At 36.6% G+C, this 23,482-nt stretch overlaps 2 protein-coding genes and 1 pseudogene across 2 annotated transcripts; 1 reads left to right on the top strand and 2 right to left on the bottom strand.

The window, feature by feature from the left end:
* Positions 1-1,026: 1,026 nt before the first annotated feature.
* Positions 1,027-23,433, top strand: LOC146160230 (multicopper oxidase 3-like). Its single transcript, XM_083384905.1, is given in 14 exon segments — positions 1,027-1,061; positions 1,128-1,266; positions 1,367-1,553; positions 6,420-6,527; positions 7,107-7,240; positions 8,952-9,068; positions 12,419-12,618; positions 12,953-13,145; positions 13,234-13,413; positions 13,632-13,771; positions 14,330-14,523; positions 17,498-17,599; positions 22,982-23,118; positions 23,389-23,433. Coding segments are annotated over 14 exon segments (1,908 nt in total). The 5' UTR covers positions 1,027-1,029.
* Positions 2,711-3,703, bottom strand: LOC146160232 (uncharacterized). Its single transcript, XM_083383522.1, has one exon. It carries the CDS (start codon positions 3,701-3,703, stop codon positions 2,711-2,713), a length of 993 nt encoding a protein of 330 aa, XP_083239648.1.
* Positions 3,773-4,407, bottom strand: LOC146160231 (uncharacterized; annotated as a pseudogene).
* Positions 23,434-23,482: the final 49 nt, after the last annotated feature.

Raw genomic sequence — 23,482 nt, 5'->3', positions numbered from 1 at the left:
GATACATATCTACACTCACAGTACTTCTGGTATACGGAATTGGCGAAAAATTGATTATATTATTTGATATTTAAATTGATTTGTATAGTTGTGCCAAAACAAATGTTGTTTGATTTGGTTTGGTGGCGACTAAGGAGTTTACATCAGTAGGTTTATTTAAAAATGTAGGAACATTGTGAAAGCAATACAAAGGCTTGGCTCATATTAATTATATTTCGCCGTTAACTTACGCGTATGATTTTGGTCGCGGCAAAAAGTTGCGAAACACTCGTGTATAGTCGAAGAAGTTGTAACTTTAATTTGTTCTAACCAAAATTGAAATATCTCGCTAAAAAATGTACGACCCACCAAAAAAGATTGGCAGCTTAGCTGGTTGAGAATGTTTCAAAGCACTAATATTTTGCGTCACGAATCCAATGGTTACGCCGCAGGTAACTATTAGCTAACAATTCAGAATTATTACACAAGACATGAATGACAATACGAAATATTAACAAAACGAAAAGTATAATGTTTTACGTGAAATATTGCGTTTATCAGAAAGCTCCAAATCTACGGTATTCGCCTAGCTAAAATGAAAAATTACTTTAAAAAGTAATGTGGTAATGTTACAAAGAAAACTTACTTGAACCCTAGCTCCAGTACCGTGTTTTTACAGAAAGACATATTAACATAGTAGTGACTTGAAGGCAAAACGCGGCTTACGTATTTTTCTTTGTTCCTAATGTCAGTTATAATTCCCTTTTAAACATAGGACATCCATGTTAAAAAATAAAAAAAGTGCTTGAAATAAAAAAGATCAAGCCTTTTTAAGAAACTATGCTATTTCCATATTTAAACAAAGTATTTGATTGATTATGCAGGATTGGAAATTTTGCTGAATCTGCTGTTATTGCTTTCGTTCTTTACAACTCCATCGGAAAGTGGTAAGCTATGTCGATTTTAGCTTGCTTATATTGTTCCATATACACGACGGAGTAAAATTTAGGCCACCCTTGCGTTCGAACATGTGGTCCAGAAACAACACCGATGACCTGCGAATACCAATTTACGTTACAATGGTACGTGTAATTATAGGTCTAAGAAAAATTAAGCCTGATGGCTATTTTGTAATACGTTATGCTCAGGTACTCAACAATGTCGAAAGCATGCTACGACTGCCCGTTCGTGAAGTCCGATTGCTTCCGACCACATTGCATTGCAGCCGATGGCTACCCGAGAGCCATAACGGTGGTTAACAGAGAAATGCCCGGACCTTCTATTGAAGTATGTTAAAAAAATTTACCAGATTGTCAAATTTATAATGCTGTGGTTTACCTAAACCGTTTAAACTACATCAAAGTGTTGTGAAATAAACAATCGTTAGGTATGTCACATGGACACAGTGGTGGTACATGTGGAAAATTTGCTGGACAACGCTGAAGGTGCCGCGATTCACTGGCATGGAATTTACCAGAATGGTTCGCAGTGGATGGATGGTGTTCCAATGGTGACACAATGCCCGATCACTTATCACACAAGTTTTACTTATCAATTTGAAGCCAATCCGGCAGGTAGGACTATAAGGATAACTTAAATCAGGGAAAAACGAGTTAAACGGTGTTTTTTAACACAATTTAGGTACAAGCATATACCCCAACCATAAAAATAATTTCCTAGTTTACCTCCCAGTTTTGGCTACACTACAGCAACAAGATCAAGTACAAACACAGCATAACGATAAGCGCGTTGTTTTAAAGTGATCGCAAACAAAACCAAAGCTTGTATTGTGGTACATTGCTAAGGGCCATCTGGCTTTTTCTATTCGTGAGTTTATTTAAGGATTTGTTCCTATTTGATTTAAGGGCAATATATCAAGCAGCATACACATTTGATTTGTGATGTTTCAATTGTTTAAGAGTTTTTTTAGGGGTTGCTAAACTTTTTTTCCTGCGGACACTTAAAAATATTTTTGGTTCGCAGGGCCCAGGTTCGGCAAGAAATTTTAGAGATGTTGTCATACATTGACGTCATAATACAAATAAACCTATAAATATGCTGTTTCCGGTCCAAAAATATGACAGCGCAAACTGGAGTCTAAATATACATTCGGTGCAAAAACGTTTTATTTTTAAGTCAACACTTCTCTTTGAAAAAGTTGTTGCTTTTCAAATATACACTAATAATCTAATTATACCCTAATGGACCCCCTGAAACTAGTTGACGTACCCCCAAGGGGTCCATTGACCCCAGTTTAAGAACCCCTGATCTATCTGGAAATGCAGCGTTCGTAACCAAATATGCTGAAATAGCCTACAGTTAATTAAAACTGTGTAGATCGAAATGTTAAATTCATCTTATATCTCCCAAACGAAAAAATTAAAGAAATCGACAGTTCCGTGCGTTTTATAACATATCAACAGACTAATTCTTCGATATTATTCCCTTAAAGAAACCCTGTAAAAACTTTGCTGCTCTCTAAAACAAATAACTTCCCAATATATAAGCTATTGCTGCCAGGCATAATATCAGGTTTGTAGAGCTCTTCTGGCAAATGTAATTTTTATTCCGACGTTTCGACGTCCTATACAGGTCGTCTTCATCAGGGTAAATAACACTGAATGCGACTAGTACAGTGCACGATAAACAAAGGAAAAAAAGGAAAAAAGAATGGAACGCAAGCACGTTACAACGAAACGAAAACAACACGCGATAACGAATGATTGGGCCTCTAATCTTTAAGCAGGTGCCTGTAGCACGCTGAAAGCATCACGTCCGTTTTGATGTTCATTGTGTTGCCCCGTTGGTGAATAATCCATGACTCAAGAAATAGTCTTTTCCTGTAGTCAGATTCCCGGGCCAAAACCGACGCCGCATTAAAATCAATACGGTGGCCCTGTGACACCGCGTGATTGGAGAGGGCCGACTTCTTCGCGTCACTGTTGGAAACATCCCGTTGATGTTCTTTTCGTCGGGTGTTAAGTGACCTTCCAGTCTCTCCGATATATATTAACGGACACTCGGCGCAGGGAATAGAATATACAACACCTCGTTGTTCAAAGGTGTTGATTGGATCTTTCGGGTGACACAGTAGCTTGCGGAGAGTATTGGCAGGTTGGACGCCCACCGCTACACCAAAGTCACGCAACATACGCCGCAGAATATCCGTCAGTTTTGGTATGTACGGAAGTGTCACAAAACCCTCTGTTTTTGGATGAGTCGCCTGTTTGGGACAAGTTGTCCGTCGATCACGGAGAATCCAATTGGGGTAGCCATTATATTTCAAGGCTTTGCGAACGTTCGCCAGTTCCGCCTCGCAGTCGTCGTTAAGTGTGCACAAGCGTCGTGCCCGATCTTTCAGGGAACGAACCACCCCTCTTTTCTGGTATGTGGGGTGATGCGATCGAAAATTGAGATACCTGTCTGTACTCGTTGGCTTGTGGTACACTTTCGAGTACAAGACACCGTCATCGGTTCTTGTGACCTGAACATCTAAAAATGGAAGACAGTTTACCGATTGAAGTTCCATGGTAAACCGAATGCCTGGTTGCGCCTCGTTGAGATGCCGTAGAAATGCCTCAACCTTGTTATTATCAATGACACAAAAAATGTCGTCAACATATCGCCGCCAGAATCTTGGTGGGTAGGCAAATGTTGATAAGGCTTTTTCCTCAAGCGCTTCCATTGTCATGTTCGCGACAACCACAGAGACCGGGGAACCCATCGCTGTGCCTTGAACCTGCTGGTAAAAGCTTCCCCTGAATGTTAAAAAGGATTGCTCCAAGCAAATCCGCAAACCGTCCACAATATCCAGAGGGAGCCATGGTGTTCTGTCTTTAAGGCTATAGTCGTTTATAATCCTGGATGACGCGATGTTCATTGCCAACTCCACAGGAACACATGTAAAAAGTGACACGACGTCATACGATACCATTACCTCTTCGTTGGACAGGGGCGGCACCTGTGCTATCTCTTGAACAAACTTGGACGAGTTCGAAACAGTCCATTCTGTATTGCCCACGAGCGGAGAAATAACTTTCGCTAGGTACTTCGCAAGGTTGTAGGTTGGAGAACCAACAAACGAAACAATTGGTCGCAGAGGGATGCCTTCTTTGTGGATTTTTGGTAAGCCGTAGATGCGCGGGGCGGAGCCGTCCGTGCTATGCAGTTCATGGAATGCGGCTTCAGAAATGCATTGCCTCTCTGTGTGCAATTTCCCCACAAACTTATTAAGGACGCGTTCCGACTTACGTGACGCTTTAAACGTTTGTAAGTCGAAGTATCCAGTAATAAGTCAGACATCTTCTTGTCGTAATCTGAGTGGTTCATGATGACAGTACAATTCCCTTTGTCTGCGGGTAAGATCGAGATGTCTTCATTTGACCTCAAATAACTTCCCAAGTTTAAGTTATTCTCCCTAATAAACATACTTCAGCTGTAAATTAGCTTTGCGAAGATCGGCATTTAAATAGATCTTGGATCCATCTCAGTTTGCTTGTGAGGCACAAAAATATGTAAAGTCAAAGACATTTTGAATTAAAATACCTACAAAGACACTTTGAATTCACACAATATATATTTGTTATGGTACTTTTCAAATTTTATTACTTGGTCCTGATTTAGTACAAAACTTGAACTGAATTACACAAGGAACACATTTTACTGCAATGGCTTTGCATTGCTGTCCATTAGCGCAGTTGCGCACCATAGAGGAACAGGTACGTCACTATGCAACAAAAAAAGAACCCTTTTCATAGTACTCATTGATTAAATTAGCCCTTATCTGGTAAATTTAATTGCTGTGATGTTGTACGCCAGTGCTTTAGCGTTAAAAAAACTCTAAATTATTTCGCATGATAAGTCACCTATGTTTTTGTTTTAATTTTTTTGTCAAGAAAGGAAACTTTGCGTTGGATCTTAAAATGGCTAATAGGCACAAATAGCTAATACGCCCCCAAAAAGTCTATGGTATCGTATAGTGTCGATAGCACCACTTTCTTAGATCCCATATTATCGGACATTCCTAGTTTTGTATAAAAATACTTTATTGCCTATTTATATAATGTGGAAAATTTAGATATCGAAATGACAACTACTGAAATAATTTGTTCTACTTGACCTTATGTGGAATCCTTGCCCTTGCTTGTTAGCGCTTTATAGGGCAAGTTTAGCTGACCGCCCGAAACACCAAACCAGTTATGTGCGATTAAGTAGTAAAACTAGGGTTGCCAATTTTGTCAATGGAAAATAAAGGACAACAAATAATATGCATATGTTTTATATATATATATATATCCTTTTTAACAAAATATTTAAACATAACCATTATGGTTGCGTTACATAACTTAAAAGTAACAAAAACGATTTCATTTGCTTCGGTAGCTAGTAAGGCATTTTCACATACATGATACATGCTCTTGATTTTTAATAGATATTCTAAATAATAACGTTTTTGAATGAAATCTAGTACAAAAGATCAAAATAAAGGACATTTGGCGTCCTTTATGAATGTCAAAAAGGACAAGGACAAAAAAGGAAAATAAAGGAATGTCCTTTGTAATAAAGGACGGTTGGCAGCCCTAAGTAAAACACACTTGTTTGGCAAGCAAGCCCAGCACCCTTGGCCGTTGATTTAAGCTAATCCTACTTCCCAACGAGCAAAACCATAAATCAAACATATAAGCGTCATTTCCATGTCAATATTACAAAAGTCTAACCTCGCCCAGCAAGGTACATGGAAACGGGTAATATTAAGGGTCGGGATACCTATTTAGTTTCGGTTTATTGAATGCAAAACAATGGATAGCAGGTTTCTGACTCAAGAATACTGCCAAACTGTAATGACATTTGTTTAAACCAGGGGTCGGCAACCTAAGGCCAACCAATTTAAATGTTCGCCCCATCACCTTTCTTGTAAACTGGGCAAGAGACCGTTATTCATATTTGTTATCTAGTTTAAATATAGGCTACGTAAGCTTAAAAAATCGGACTTCGCAAAAATCTTATTTAAAAATGTATTTTACACCGTTTTATTGTGTAAAAACTGTATTTTACACCGTTTTATTGTGATCATGAATGACGCTGTGCTAGCGTTTTCTTTAAATGAACCGATAGGCACATTAGACCAATTTTCAAATGCAAAAATCCCTGATAAACAGCTGTTGTAAAAATTTCTTAGAAGTACACGTTTTAACAAAAGTATGAGCTAAACCTTATCACGGCCAGCTTGAACCTTATTGATTTTAGGCCATTTAGGGCGATACTATATTAAATAAAACAAATATTACAAAACAATCTTTCCTCGGTGTTTTAAACTTTTAATTTTTTTACCTATCCGGTCAGGCACCACTAGTATAAGTATACTTTACACTAATGCAAGTGTAAACTTATTTAAAAAACGCAAGTTTATTCATGAGTGCCATAGAGTAATCTCTTCTCAGGTACTCATTGGTGGCATGCTCACGTAGGATTTCATCAATCTGATGGTGTTGCTGGCCCTTTTGTCGTCCGATCCAGCGTTGACCCTCATCGCGGTCTGTACGACGTGGGTATGTTCACTGGTATATAGGTAGGGGTATTTATGACATATGGTACCCTTACCCCCAAAAGTTGCAACAAAAGATTTTTCAACTGATTTGATTAGAATTGTGTGTCAGAATTAACATATTTAGAATCCTAAGGAATTCAACTTCCGGAAAGTGGTTATTTTCAAGATGGCCGCCAAACGATTAAAATAACAGTAAACTGACCATAACACGGTCATGATATGAACAAAACATGTAGTTTTGGTGTCTATAATCTGAGAATGGTCTCATTAACTTCACAGGGTATAAAAACTTAGATATATAGATACTAAAACTTCATGTTTTGGTCATATGATGACCGAGTTATAGTCAGTTTATTGTTATGTTAATGGTTTGGCGGCCATCTTGGAAGCCATCTTGAGAATAACCGCTTTCCTGAAGATGGACTTCTTAAGGTTTTGAATATGTTATTAATACTGACACCCACTACTATTAAAATTAGTTGAAAACCCTTTTGTTGCAATTTGTTAGGGTCAAACCATATATGCCCCTAACTAATACAATTATTACAAGCATTCCATTTTTAACATTTCATTAAATCAGATAACACTAATTATACTGTGATGATTGGAGATTGGTTGCACCAGATGACCATGGAAAAGTACGTCCAACATCACCATTCGTCAGGAAACAATAAAGGAGAGAGTATTTTAATAAATGCACGGGGTCACTTCGAGGTAACTTGGAACTATCCGGATTAATTTTTTTGATATTTTACATTGTTTCATAGCTTCAGTACAACATTTCTGTGCTAGTGTCACGCTCTTAAAAGTTACAACTTTATTAAAATTCAATTGATTATGTTTTTGGGCGCAACACTTAGGACAAAAGTCATTGCATTTTCAGGTCATTGTTAAATAGCCTTGACATTTGTAAGTTAAACTACACAGTAAATATTGTTTTAATAATGATAACAGTGTTATTTTCGAAAAAAAGGTATAGTGTCTTTGTTATTTTTTTGGCATATTATAGGTTTTTTCGAGCTTGGAAATATTATTTGTCGTAAAACGTTGTAGCCTACCTCGGAAAGTTGCGTAATATTTCCGCAAACCATTACACCGCAAACGGGATTGGCTGTTAACATTGCGACACCGTCGCTCAATATATACCATGTTAAACAGGGTGTCGCTTTATTTACCATCGCGTAACATTTACAGAACCCTCAAGTTCAGACTAGCTCATGTTCTTCCACTTTGTATTGTATATCGTTATACCAATGTTTGTCAGCGATAAGTGTGCTTTGTTATTCCCTTAGTCACAAGTCCTACTCGGGAAAAATAAACCGACATCGCCGTGTCCCGAGTCCCGACTGCGACTCTGCAGCACCGGCTTCAATAAGGGAAAACACAATAAGACCTAAAAAGCAACAATACCTAAAGCGGAAAAATCTATAAAATCATAGCAATAAAATCAACGACATAACATATATAGCCAAATACGCCGTAATATCCAGTACAGGATAAGACCGAAATCGTCTGAACAAGACCTAAATCTGCCGGAATACGTTCTATAACCATCCGAATAAGACCTAAATGGCCAAAATAACGCCTGAAACTGTAGGTAGAGGGTATGGGATAAGCGGGGGCCGTTTTGGTGACGACGTTTGGACGCCCTAGTTTGACCGGCGCCGTTAGGGCGCCGCTGTCCTGTTTGGGGTTATTGATGGGTAATGGGTGGGGTTAGAAAATGGGTTGGGATTTATATTAATGAGTTAGTCATGTACTTAAGGGTGAGGTTTGGGGTTAGTTAAAGTGTTGTTTAGGCCTGATTTTGACCATTTAGATCTTCTTCCGACGGATTTAGGACTTATTACGATTTTAACGGCACTACGGCCATTAGGTATTAGCCTTATTTTGGTCTTATTTCGAACTGTGTTTTATTCTGACCTTGACGTTGTTCTTATCTCGTTCTTATGGCTGGAGTCCTTCAATAAGTAGCCTATTTGCAACGAGATTACTATCTTTAACTAAAATGTGATTTGTTTGGTTTGAATTGGTATATTATTGCATACAAACTTGTTATGCCCATACCTCAGTATTTTTAACATAAAATATACAACCTCTGTAAAGCACAAGGAAAAATTATTTTCCGGTATGGTTTCGCACATTTTCGGTGCACTGATTTAGGAGAATATATGAATTATTGGGCAAAAAAGATTAGCCGCTTAAATATAATGGATAATTTTAACAACACCTCAAGATGATTTTAAATTTAACGAAATGCAAACACTGACGATTAAAACACAAATATGCGATTTTCAAATTCCCCGCTTGAAACTTCGACATTTTCCGCCGTGTTTAAAATCTCTGTCCAGGAACATGCTGCTAGAAAAGTTTCTTTGTAAAAAAATACCTTGGATTTATTTATTATTTCTATTTTTTTGAACAGAATCATTTGAGAAATGGAACAAACTACACCGTACCTCTGGCTGAGTTTAACGTGATGTTCGGCCAACGTTATAGATTTAGAATTATTAGCAACGCGGCTGTATTCTGTCCTTTCCAGGTATTTTTTAGTAATAAGCCTATCAGAGTTTCAACTTGGTATAATAAATAAAAAAATCAAACTTTTTTAGGCGCGTATTAGGAAGGCAATTTAGTTTACAAAATATACCAGACGATGTTATTGGATTTAGATTTTATGTTATAGTTATGTTTTGCAAGAACATCATATTGCACTAAACTGGGTCAACACAAGGTTTTAACACAGCGCTTGTTTTTAGAATCCAACAAAACGCGAAATCCTAGGTGTGGCGACAAATAGTTCTACTAAGTCAGGGTTTATCAAATCGTTTAATGGCTGTATTTGCCACTAACGTGGGAAAGTAAAACAAGTGAAAACACTTAAATACAATGCTAGGTATTTTTTTATAATTAGGGGGACCACGAGGGTTGAGAGCTTTTAAAAGGGGGTCACGAAGCATAAAAGGTTGAGAACCACTGTACTAAGTTAATACCCAGAACATTGTGATTATAAAGTTAGAGGTGGTCACTTGATTGGCATGTATCCAATCCGCTTAGTTACACTAATATGTAAAAAATTATTCGCGCTAACGGCAAAATATGCATTTAATAATTTCAAGTTGGCAAACTGTTCACGAAGGGTAATTTCCTCGTCCTTTAGGAATCAGTTCCTGTATGTAGGTTAAACGAAAATATTAATATAATAACCGAATATAATAAACGAAATAACGGACGATGCCCAGGTTAAATAATAGATTTATCAGTTGAAATACTTTGTCGCCCTGCACGAAAAAAGTACGACGTGGATAACTGGCAAATAGCGAAACAAAGTGATAAAAGTGAAAGTAATGTTGCGTGCTGTTGATAAACGTTGAACGATGCTTGCGACCTCCAATTCAATTTTGCTTGGCTAAAAAAAGTACCAATCGTTCATGCTACGTTCCACTAAGACTAAGTCCTAATTACTATTAGGCTACATAGCCTATATGCTGGCTTTACCATCTCCGTGTAGGTTTGCTAAGACATGTTTTATACCCGATAAATAAATAAAAAACCTTTGCGACAATTTAGTATGTATGGGGATTTAATCGTAGGTTAACCAAAAGTAATGTTGCGTGCTGTTGAGTTGCATAGACCTATGTTAGTGCTAAACATTCAGTCTTTTAGCGTGATAATATTAACAACGGTTGGTCATAGGACACAAAGACAAACTAGTGTGGCATAAAATATTAGGCTACGTGCACGTTCGGTAAGTCGGCATTCAATGTCGTGTTTAATGTTATTCTGCACGTCGCGCTTATCGCGAGACATCTAGTCCCAATAAAACAAAGTAAAGCCGCTGGCCGTTCGCCTGTTCGCCTAAAAACATGGGTCAACCAGATACTTTACAATAACAGTTTGACAATAATCAAACCTTGTGAGCATACGGCTTCTGTAAAACGTGCAAAAAATCGTCTGGCATCATATTAAAAAACAATTGGCTGATTTTTGGTTTTACGCTGTAACGTTAAGAGAGGCTGTTGACAAGAAACGTAAAACCTTAACAAAATGAAAGATTTAAAGAATAAATTGGTTTTATTCCGAACTTTTTAAATGACGTCAAGATGTTACAAGGGAATACAAAAAGTAAGACCAATGAAACAGACATATCTCGCTACCATTTTACGTTGGACAGTAAGTAAGACACTTTTTAAGTCTGCATCTGCTTTCGTAATTAGTCTATATTTAAATTTGCATGGAATCTGAGAAAACACAAAACCTACTTTAAAACAAGCAAAAAACAGCAAATGTTCCATGATTGTTTTTAAACAATAGTAAAACAAAAGGATATTGTTTAAGGCGATTTTATTCGTGGAGGAATTAGAATTTGCTCTACGGTCAAAATGACAGTTGGCGGTAATTTAAGGTAAATCGCTTTGCACCTCATGCTATGATTATTCTAATAGGCTAAACCAGGGTTGTCCAACCTTTCATCTCTTGACGGCCGCATTGAAAGTCTTATTTTCCTCACGGCCGCAAGTTAAATTTTTTTAGGGATGACTCAAAAAGTTGTCAAATGGTGACGTTATAGCATAATTAATTTTGAAAAGACATTTTTTTGTCTAACGAACTCGTGGTAAAATATGGAACCTAAATGCAGATTGATCGCGTGAAGCGCGAAAAAAATGCGTTTATTACGTTTAGATTTGGCAAAATTTTAAATCGAAATGGGCTGAGGCACATTAAATAATCGCATATTGTTATAAACACAAGCATTTATGTAAGAATTGGATTTTATTAGTAATGCGGCTCAATATGCCATGATATAAATAGCACTTTTGATATTAACGGATTTACTTCATAGGGACTAAAATACAATAAAGAAGGTGGATCCAGAAGGAGCATGGCCAGGTGCCCCCTCTGGATCCACCCCTGCTCTAATGCTCTTACCCAATCTAATGACCAGCAATGGTAGAAGAATGTCTGGCTGGCTTATAACATGAAAACCCCGTCTAATTTTAGACCTGTCTCAAACTTCCAAATTCGGCATGTTTTTTCTATACTGGCATTTGTTTTAAATTTCGTGCAAGTTTTTATTACATTGCCAAAAATTAAAAACAAATTAAAAATATATGGCCGATATTTTTGAATACGGTTTCCGTTTGTCCGCAACCCACTTGTCAGCCTTCCACTGTTTCACTGGTAAAGAATCGCTGATTTAGTTCAAAAGACAGCCTCAAAACGTAAACGAACTGGACGAACAAATATCATTACGCGCGAAAAATTTTACGCCCTTGCCTAGTTAAAATAGTCAAAAAATATTTACTCGTGTCTATAGTTTGTCCAAAGAGGCCGCGGGCCGGATAAATTACATTGGCGAGCCGATCCGGTCCGCGGGCCGTAGGTTGCCTACCCCTGTCATACACTGATTTCTTTGTGCATCAATCAATCAATGAAATCAAGTTTTTTAGTGCACATAAGAAGTCACTGAGAATGTAACGAAAAAGCTTAACTCAATGATTTAACTGCACTCCCTAAAGAGGTAAAAATTATAATCCACATTTAACAACCATTAACGCATGCCAGCACGGTCATCGGTCACGGCCGCCAACCAATGCTTATTATACGTGTAAACGTCCGCACAATTATTCATCGAAGGCCGCGCAGATTAGACACCGTTGGGCTAAACATTTACATGCTATAAGGTGACCCAGAATAGACTTAGGAACAGTTATATTTTAACAGTTACCTAAAACATTTAAGAAATGTTTTGTGTTTTTTCCCAAAAAACAAAGCACGCCGCGGGCCACATATTTAGGTTCCGCGGGTCGCATTTGGCCCGCGAGCCGCAGGTTGCACGCCCCTGGTCTAGATAAAATACGAAAGGATCCTAAATTTCGAGGCTATTTTCAGCTAACAATTGACGAGCACAACTTGACAATAATAGCGACCGATGGAATTGACGTTGAACCTTTACTGGTCTCAGCGCTGGTTGTTCATGGAGGGAAGCGATTCGATTTTATTTTGAAAGCCGATCAACCGGACTCAGCCTACTGGTTTCGCGTACAAGGAATGGCTGACTGTTGCAACCAGTCGCAAGTAGCAATTATCAGGTTAACTTGATTTGGAGTTTTTTTGTTTTATATAGCCTAAGTGTATGTTAAGTCGCTGGCAAGGCCTTCACAGTGTTGGGCCACCAGAACAATTTTTCTGTTGAAAACCACTGTCTATGTCAATAGCGTGTGTTTAAAAAAATATATATTATTTAAAGGTGATTGTTCTTTTCAAATCCGCCTATAGTTCTCCATTTTAATTCTAACTTTGTAAATTTGTTAATTTAGTGACAATAAGGTGTACTTTATAATGTTATCGAAATGGTGAACAATTTGTATATATCTATATTGATTTTACAACTCACATTAAAATGTTTATTAATTAAATCGTCAGATATTCCACGATAGAGGAAAACGAGCAACCGACAAGCAAACCTTCCAATATATCGAAGGTGCTGAATCCGTTGAACGAACAGGAGACCGAAGAAATTGTGTTTGTATCTAGTCTGTCCACTGTTCAACAAATGGATCCAAGACTGTCTGAATCTCCTGATGTGGTCCAATTTTATGGTTTTGATTTTAAACAAGTAAGTCAAAGTATATTTAATTTTTTTTAATATGAATAATATCAAAAGAAAAAGTAGTAATAGGTCTTTTAAACAAGGTAATTTATAGGTTGACAATCCCAATTACCACGATCCTGAATTGTATCCCATAAGCTTAGTGCCTCGCGACCATCATCTTTACTCACCGCAAATCAACAACATCAGTTGGAAATCAGCAAATTCGCCTTTGCTGAGCCAAGGAGCCGAAATTGACCAATCTGCGTTTTGTGAATTTAAAGATTCGACTGAGGTAACGTTAAAATAAAACCTTATGCATAATATATTCTTACTTCTTATCATAGGTTGGCCTATACACTATTTTGTTTAAATACCAAGATACTCGCAATCAAACAATTTAATAAACATGTAGGCCTATGTCTATCCTATTTTTTAACTTTCCTTTAAATTTTCGTTGTTTTCTTTGCAGTCATGCAGCATTTCATTTGCTAATTAAAACTTTTCACATAGTTTAAAGCGTGCCCTCAAATACTGGATGTTGAAGTAGGACAACTGGTTGACCTGGTCGTGTTTGACGAAGGAGTTACCTTTAATGCAGGACATCCGATGCATCTACATGGGCAACATTTCGCCGTTATGGACATGGCCAAGTAGGTTATTTCAAGCAGAAAACAAAGAAACATACAAAACATTTTCTTAAAATCGCTATAAAATTCAACTTATTCCGGTTTTAGTTTGTATAAGATTTCGGTTTCGCGATTTTTAAATTGGCAAATTTTAGTTGTAATATACAAAATATAGGTCATTATCTCTTTTGCCCCAACAGAGAACAAAAAGTACATTGGAAATGGAGTTTTTCTTTTATTACCCTTCTCTCAAATGTGCAAAAAAGGAGGAGATTATATCATTTTTAGTGCCCTCGGAGGACAATATAGTTTTAACTCAAAAAGAGGACAAATCCTCCTAAAAAAGACGTAATAGTAGCCCTACAAAATGCTGTTTGACAAAAGGTACAAAAAAGAAGCGGGTATATCTCGATGTTGTATAGTCACCAAAACAACAAAATTGGTGTAAAAATTCCTGTAACCAGCGTAACTATATATACGCTTCCATATTTTTTTTTTGACAAAAATAATAATTACACATATCCTATTAAGTGGCAGTGAATATTAAATTATATTTTTTAGCTTGGCCATTTTGTCGTTTAGAGTAAACAGCAGTATCAGTACGGCATTGGTGAAGTCAATGTACTACGGTGGTGAAATGAAACTCAACCTCAAAAAACCTGTGATGAAAGATACAGTGATCATTCCGGACGGAGGTTATGCTGTTCTGCGCTTTGTAGCCAGAAATCCGGGAATCTGGGCGTTCCACTGTCATTTGGCATTTCATGTAGAAGCCGGTAAGGCGAAAGTACATTTGTTAGTTAATGGATGAAAGTATATGTATAGATATTTTTGTCCGCCAGTCGATCAGGGTATTCGCGTTCAAGAGCACAATACAGACGTCATGAGACTAAATCGAGCGACCCGCGTTACTCCAAAGCGAGAATGATTTTATCTCAGACAACAGAACAAGGGAAAAATAGAAATCTCCCTTGATATCATATGCGACGTTATTAGTTATGTGCGATATAACCGAGTAGGCTACTTAGCAGATCCATTTTAGAAACACTATACATACACAACATTGAACTCTGCCAATAACCAGCGGCTTCATCCAACTTTAACATCATAAGTGATAGTGTTTGACCTTTTAAATTCCCAGTTTACAATGACATAAATTAGTCTGTTCATTATGAAAAATATGACTTTTTTCAAACTAAATTAAGCTAATCTCCGTAATGACAACTCGCATGCAAATGTTTACATGTTTTTCAACCTATGCAAACAATTAACGAAACAATTTAATAGTCTCATGCGGTATACAATGTTTGTATCTCTAAAATTTATGTTTCCGCGAAGCATTAATTTCACAGTTGCTGAAGTAGATTGGCATTTTTACAATTTTGCACAGAATGTTGGAGACGACGAAATAGTCCAAATAAACTCATTAAGTTCTAAGCTCAAAGTACCCATAGCTCCTAAGATCTCAGCACTGACTCGCTTTAGAGGGTATATAACACTGATCTAACCGAAAAAACAACAAACTCTTCCAACATAAACAACAAACTTTTTCTATAACCAGAACTCTTAACTGTAACCAGAATCCTGCTAACCGTAACTCTGACACTGACACTAACTCTTAATCTGCTTATATGGCCATATACAGATCAGAGAAAATGTGCCACATGCTAGGGCTGCCATGTTTTTCAGCAACATCTTTAAGTTTGAAGATGTTTTACATTTCCTTGGTAGTTGCAGGCAAAAGTTACAAAAAAACAGTAACAAAAACAACAAATCAAATATATTTTTCAGATTCAGCCCATGAATACTTTACGGTTCCCTTAACTTTTGCCAATAAGGAATGATCTTTTTTTAACGAGATCGTAAAATTGTTTACTCGAAATATCACTGAAATTATATACAACCGTCAAGATGCTCGAAACTGATCCAACTAATAGGATGTTTCTTTCTTTGCACCATTGAGGCTGCATCAAAGAAAAAATGAGTTCAACATTTTCGTTATAGGACATAATGCTTAAGTAAAATTGCGCGATCTTTAACAGTTCACTAAACATTTCTTGGGTTCTGTAATACTAGGAATATTGCTGGACATACAATGACACTGATAGTAGGCTAGGCCTAAAAAACTCACACCATTGCTTTACTGATAGGCCAAGGCGTTTTTATGTGAGGTTCTGTTGCAATTTTTGCAATAATAATCAACAAGGTAGGGCTGGTAGGCAATTTGTTGGAAAACTTTTTTTAAACCAGCAATTCAGCATGTTTCAAGGCAACAGTATTTTTTTGGAAATAAATACAACGTCTCGCCTAAAAGTTTTGGTGAAAATATAAGCAACTAACTCGAAATGCGAAAAAAGGGGGCATTTGGGCATGTTTGAGCGTCCTCGGAGGGCCATTCATTTTTTTCACGAAAAGAGGACAGATGGTAGGCCTACCATATGCAAATTCTAAATAATGTGCGCACATTTTCGCGTGTACATTTTTGTTCATATTTTGCAAAGAAACGCTATGTCCCCAGGCGTATATAGTCGAACGTCACAATTTTTTACATGTTAAATTTTTACAATATCGGACATCGTACAACACAATATGTAGGCCTAATAGTTTTTGGGGCCCCATAACTTGTTTTTTTAAAGAAGGTCGCAATGGAGGTTGTCTGCTGGTTCGTCGGGCAGTTTTCGATAATGAAAAAAAATCCAAAAGTTTTGAATAGAAGGAGCAACAGCCAGTCCAACAGTTGTGTTTTCGTGGCATTTCCTGAAGTGAACCAGTCGTGTGTATGACGTAACCATTGTCCTTGGTTTTAATCAATGAATTAAGCCTACCTAATAGCTTCAGACAAAACAGTGTTTTCTCATAAAAATCGTAATAATTTTACTTCACTCTGCTTTATATAGGGCAGGGGTTCTCAACCTTTTCACGACCTCGTACATAATTAACGCCCACTGTCTCACATCGTTGTACGCTTTACAACCAACTGTGCTCTTGTCGACAATTCACATGACTTGTATTTTGAAGATCACATTATTTTGAAACAACAAGATGGGCTTCGGGAAATTTTTTTATGTAAACAAAACCAGATAAGCAAAAAATAAAGTTGTGAATCCAGGTTTTGTGAAAAAACGGGAAGCTACTCGCGTACCACCTGAAAAACCTTCTCGTACCATTAGTGCTACGCGTACATCCTATATAAATCACGGGGTGGCGTAAGCTTTGGAAAACCGCTAAATGCGTCGTGAGAACAAAATATTGGAAATATTGATCTAGTTTTAAATTTATGCATGTAGAGTTAAAGTTGTTTTTAATGCTTGTGTTATAAATTGATCAATTTAAAACAACGGATTCGCCCTGCCCCATCTTGCGAATCACACTGTCCCATCATATGAAAGGTTTCTAAAGACGGGACACAACAACGTTTTTTCTAAGACGATTTTATAAAAAAGTTAGAACGCTAGAGGCAAAGTTATAAGTGTTTTTAAGCGTTAAGGGCAGAGGTATCAAGTATAGGTATGATATTATTCAAAATTATTGTTATAACTGAGAACTACAATCATTTGAAAAAACGTGTCCCATCATGGGCAACCTTCCCCTATGATCCTAATTTTTAAACCTTATGCCACATGGACATGTTATTAACACTGCTTGAGAGCTTGTAAAAATATTGTAAAATTTATTATTGATAACATGGTAATAGAAATGATTTTATAACTTAATATTACAAATATTTTAACTATACTTTTACATTGTCAGGAATGATGGTAGCAATACGGGTTGGAGGAAAATACCCTGTGAGTAACATTCCTTCCAACTTTCCAAAGTGTGGTGATTGGTCTGCATAATCTTCAGCAATTTGTCAAACTCAAAAGTCAATTTATTTTCTGCTCATAACTATCCCACTGTTTAAATTACTGTTTTATTAGAGTTTAAGGTCAATTTCTGGTGACCTAGTTTAATATAAATTTTTAATTTCTAAAAAAGACGATGTGCACGTTCTCCTAATATACGCAAAATGTCGTGTCTTTAAGGCAATATGCAAATCTATTTTATGTGCTTAATGCGTCACAAAACTTAAATGGGGTCATACTGAACTCAATTTGGGAATCACTGTTGTAGGAAGTCTGTTCATAACGTAACTCGGTGACGTCATTCTCGACAATTTCTTTTCGTAAGAAATATTTCAACGTTCTGCTAAGAAAAAATTCTACTTTAACCCCTGCATAGAATAAGTCTTCTATATATTAGGTTTCCATACAAATATAATAAAATGGACTTTTGTTAGTTTTACCATATAGGCTACGTTGTCCAGATTACTATTTTAACATATATTATTCCAAATTAGGTAATTTACAATATGTCTACTTGTAAATGTTCAGCAATATTTACATATCTAAACATTAAACTTTATAAAATGAGATATGGACTGCGTAATAATTTTGTAGCGTTGGTAATCTGAGTATATTTTAATGATAATTTGAATTAACGACTGTACCAAAGACACTTTACAATTAAAACGATAACTCGTGTGAGATATTGTGTGCTTTGATAGTTGTACATCAGTTATAGGCTTGTTTTTTTCCCAGAAGCTGGATGGGTACTTTCAGCAAATACGCTTTATTTGTAAACGCACAGCAATATTTTATTTGCACACAAAAAACTAAAAGCTAAATAAAATTCATCCGTCAAAATGAGACTAATGTCATCGGAGCCCGAATCCCTTCAGAATATGACTAAAAGCCGCCAAAATAACACGCAGTGACGCTGGAATGTTGGAAGAATACCAAACGATTTCGGAATTATAGACCGAAACCAGACAGAACAATAAAAATTTATATTCGTCAGAACAAGATATAGCAAAAAAACGAAAAGACCTAAGACTGTCGGAACTACAACTTAAGTTGTCGGAATTAGACAGAAAGATCACTTAGAATTCTTCGCCAGCGCTATGAAAAGAAATACGATAATAACTAACCTATTCAAACCCAAACCCAAATAACGTTAACAATAAAATAAAACGGACGGAAATGTGGTAGGATTTTAACCAGCGCCGAAAATACCCCGGTGGACCCCTAGTGTATGTTAGGCTAAAATATTATATTTTGGAAAAAAAAAAAAAAATTTGGAAAAAATCTAGATGTTTCTAGATTAAATTTATTGCAATTCTAGATGTTTACCGTAAGCAAAAAATGGCAACTATGCTTTTAGGTCTTGGACAATGCACTAATCGGTAACAATCCTATATAGTACATACCCTGAACGAGAAATTGTGTTATGCCCACCCAAATTTGGTATTATTCCCCAGTGTTTAAATAATTATTAAATTAACGCACATTATTTGGGTTAGGGTTCGGGTTAGCGTTTGGGTTCAGGTGGGTCAAGTGTTATTAATTTTATCTCACAATTTTTCAGGGAGTCGAACCGGAATTTTATGAACCGGTTTTGGTCAAAATTTTCCCGAACCGTAACCGAACCTGAACTGTTTTTTGTAAGATTTTTAGGAGCCGAACCGGAACTGAACCAAACATTTTGAAAGAACCTAAACCTTAACCGAACCCGTCATAAAAAGCGGTTCATTCCAGCAGACGTTACAACCTATTCTACAGCGTCAAGCAGGGCTGGGGAGCCACCGTAAAATAGCATTAGCTCCGGCTCCGGAGCCATCAGGCAATTATTAAATGGCTCTGGCTCCAGCTCCGGAGTCGTAAAACTCAATCCTTTGGCTCCGGAATAGTAAAACTCATATCCTTTGGCTCCGGCTCCAGCTCCGGAGCCATCAAACAAACACCCAATGACTCCGGTGCCACCAGTCACTTATTCAAAAGCAAGTTTTAAAAATCGCTTTTGGCTAACTAACGTTGGAGATAGAACAAAATATAATTTCTTAGCTTTAGCACCACAAATTGAAAAATGGCCCCAGCTCCACAAAAATAATAAAAAGGGCTCCGGCTCCAGCTTCACAAAAATAATAAAAATGGCTCCGGCTCCAGCTCCACAAAAATAATAACAATGGCTCCGGCTCCAGAGAAAATGCTTAGCTACGGGCTCCAGCTCCGGCTCCCCAGCCCTGGCGTCAAGTTATGCCATGTTGGAAATTTTATAAAAACAAATGAATACTGATTGCGAGCTGCTTGTTTATGTCACGTCTCTACACTTATTGACCCACGTTTTCATCTCCAAATTGCATCCGAACCGGAACTTCATAAATCGGTTTTTAATCGAACCGGAACTGAACCAAAACTTTTAAATTGCCTAAAACCCAAACCGGAACTGAAACGGATTCCGAAAAAATCCTTGACCCTGAAAAGTCAAACGGTTCGACCCTGCATTTTTTGTTATCTTTCGAAAATTTGCAGCGAATATTTTCATTTTATCTACGCCGGGGTTTATCAAAAGTATCGATTAGTGCATTGCCACGACCTCAAAGTCTAAAATTCAAACTTTTCTGCCCTTAGATGCCCTAATTGTCGTGGACCTTTTTGTTTAGAAATGCACTAATTTTTAACGGATCAGGTGCCAACTGCCATTGTCATTTCAGCAAATTAATTGTTTGGAAGATTTTATAATTTTTTGACGTTTACCATAAACCTGGAAAAAGTAAGATCAATTTATTATTATACTTTTAGCACCAATTTTTTCAATTTTAAATATACTATTAAAATATTACTGAACAATATTAGCGCAGTGCGTGTAACTAGGTTGAGAGCCTGTAAAAATCATCCACAACCAAGAATTTAATGAAAAATTATTACAAATTTGTGTAATTTAGATTATATTGGCTTGCCATACAGCGATTTTCACCGAAGTCTTTGGTGAGAATAACTTTTTATTGGGCGCTCAACTTAGCTACACGCACTGCGTTAATTTTTATTTTTGGAAAGATCTTATTTTGTAAAATATAAAATTGTTCAGTAATATTTTAGTATATGTTAAGATAAATCGATCTTACTTTTTGCCAATGCTATGGTAAACGTCTTTGAAAAACTTATAATATTTTTGGTGAAAAATAAGGAGAAATATTCTTACGCCAGGATTACGAAGTTTCAAGCCATTTGGTTTAGCGTTTTGGTCGGTATTATTAAAAATAATGTTTGACCACCCCATCCGTCAGAAATCAGTGCAGTTCTAAGCAAAAAGGTCTGCGACAATCAGTGCATTCAAAGGATCAAAAAGTCCGACTTTTAGACTTTGAGGTCTTGGACAATGCACTGATTTGCATTAACAAATATGCATAAGAAGATTAAGTTTAACAATACTTGACCCAACCAAACCCAAACGCTAACCAGCGCCCTAACCCAAATAATGTGCGATAATTTAATACTTGCGCTTCAGGCCCCAATACCTCAATTTGTGACGTAATAATCTTAAATACAATGGACGAGAAACCATCTTATGACCATCCGAGTTTGGGCCTTTTTCCCCAGCATTTAAAGAATTATTAAAATAACGCACATTATTTGGGTTAGGATTCGGGTTAGCGTTAGGGTTTAGGTGGATCAAGGGCGCTGGTCTAGAATCCTACCACAACGTTAAATTAATTATTAAACAATGCGCAATACTTGGGTTAGGGTGTCGGTTAGTATTTGGGTGTGGGTAGGTCAAGTAATATTGTTTAACACTATGACTGGACTCATCCAAACCCAAACGCTAACCAGCACCCTAACCCTAATAATGTTTGTTGTGGTAGGATTCTAGACGAGCGCCGGATCAAGTGTTATTAATCCTATCTCATATTTTTTGTTATCTTTTCTGAACTTTTAATGAATATTTTTAATTTATCTACGCCGGGAGTTTACCTAAAGGTCCAAATCAGTGCATTGCCAGGACCTCAAGGTCTAAAAGTCTAGACTTTTCTGCCATTGGATGGCCTGATTGTCGTAGACCTTTTTGCTTGGAAATGCACTGATTTCTAACGGATCGGGTGGTTTGACCCACCCAAGTTCAAACGCTTTACCGCGTTCTTACCCAAAGAATGTGCGTTGCGGTATTTGTAGACCGTATCCTTTTATTTTGTTTTTATGTGTTACTAAGAGCGCAATTAGTTTGGTTTAATGACACCCTACTTCTCTGACATTTTTCAAAATGCAAAAGAGCAGAATAAAGAAAAAAAAATGCATTTGTTTGGTGAAAATTGGCAAAACTTTAAAATTCAAAAAGATCTGAGACGTATTAAGCTCATAAAAGAGATTCGCATATTGCCTATGATATCAGATATTTGGCGAATTCAACAGATTTTACCCTTTCCAGAGTTTCAGGCTATTGGGGTAAATAAATTCCCAAAAATGAATGAAAGCATAGTAAAAGCTGTCACAAAAAAATTTTTTTGGGCATGTCCTGGTTATCACCCTGGATCCAGTCAATGTTGCGATGGAACAAACTTAAAAGGAAGGATTAAAAGAAAGTGTCGGTTAAAAATAACTCGAGCGGATTTCGTGAAATGAGCGATTTCAACGCGTCCCGAGTTCGGCCCTGACCCTACAGCCTGTAATCCCCAATTTACGCAACTAAAATAACGTGGATATTCAGCAATACACTTGAAGGGATGTCGTATAATTCATTCACTCACAATATATGGTTAAAAAATATCCCATCATATGTTATTCCACTCTTCATTCCACCAGTTTTAATATTTGGTTCTGTGCATGTCGGACTGGTGACTCCTCGAGTCCAAGAGTCTGACTCCGCAGCCCTGGTTTGCGTTGGCTGCCAATGTCCAAGTTGAATAATTTAAATTGATTTAATCCGAACTTTTTTACTAAATACATAACTTTTTAGGAAGTTTTTAACTAAAACGTTTTTGGTAATATTGGGTTATATTTGCCATGGGTTTTACTCATTAGCATTTTTTTCTTGATTAAAAAACTACTTTATATTTTAGCTATTACACTACTAAATGGTGGTTTATGTATTTGGTATGTTTTTGTTTTGAGGGCATCATTTTAGCCTTTTTTAAGCTGTATGAACAATTCCATCTTTTAGATGTAAACATAACATTTGAAAAAATTCGCCCGCACAGATTATTCTCAGTTTGACTTCGGCCCATGACTAGAAAAAGATTGCGCTGATCCCTGTTGCAGAGGATTTGCAGAATAAAATGTTGAACTTATTTTATCAATTGAATTAGGACTATTATTCAGGTTACATTAAAAAGATAAATTACTTAATCTGCCATCAATAAATTGTTAGGATAACCCATGAAATAGATGATTAATTGAATGAATGTCATTTTTCGAAAAAAAGTTCCTTCAAAGGAAAACTCAAATAACGGGGATGAGGAAGAAGTGGATGGTTTTGTTATGATTGGAGAAACTAAAGCTGAAAGAGAAACTGTGAAGCCAGGAGATTCAATTAACAATGAACTTCCACCAATGTATTCGGTAATAAAAACAAAAAAAATTAGGAGATCTATAGATTAATTTTAGTGTGTTTATATTTTTTTATCAATTTAGATTATACAGGGTGTCCATTAAGTCTCTTTACAGTTTAAAAAAATAATTAAAAAATGAAATTATGAGATATCGCAAGGAGGTTTGTTTTAAATATAAACTGTTGCTACCAGGCATGGTAATGTAAATCAAAAACAGCTTCTCTGGTAATTGTAATTTGTATTTCATAAAGTTTTTATTGCCACTAATTTATTGTTTCAGACAAAATTTCTAAATGAACCGTTTAGACCTGCTTCATACAACTAATGGTGCCCATATAGAAGTGTATTAAATAAAGTAATGATATTTTCAATTA

The sequence above is a fragment of the Ascidiella aspersa genome, chromosome 3 (genome assembly GCF_963924565.1).
Source record: "Ascidiella aspersa chromosome 3, kaAscAspe10.2, whole genome shotgun sequence".
Classification (NCBI taxonomy): Eukaryota; Metazoa; Chordata; class Ascidiacea; order Phlebobranchia; family Ascidiidae; genus Ascidiella; species Ascidiella aspersa.
Note: the sequence above shows the minus strand (reverse complement) of the source record. Positions and strands in the feature narration are given on the sequence as shown.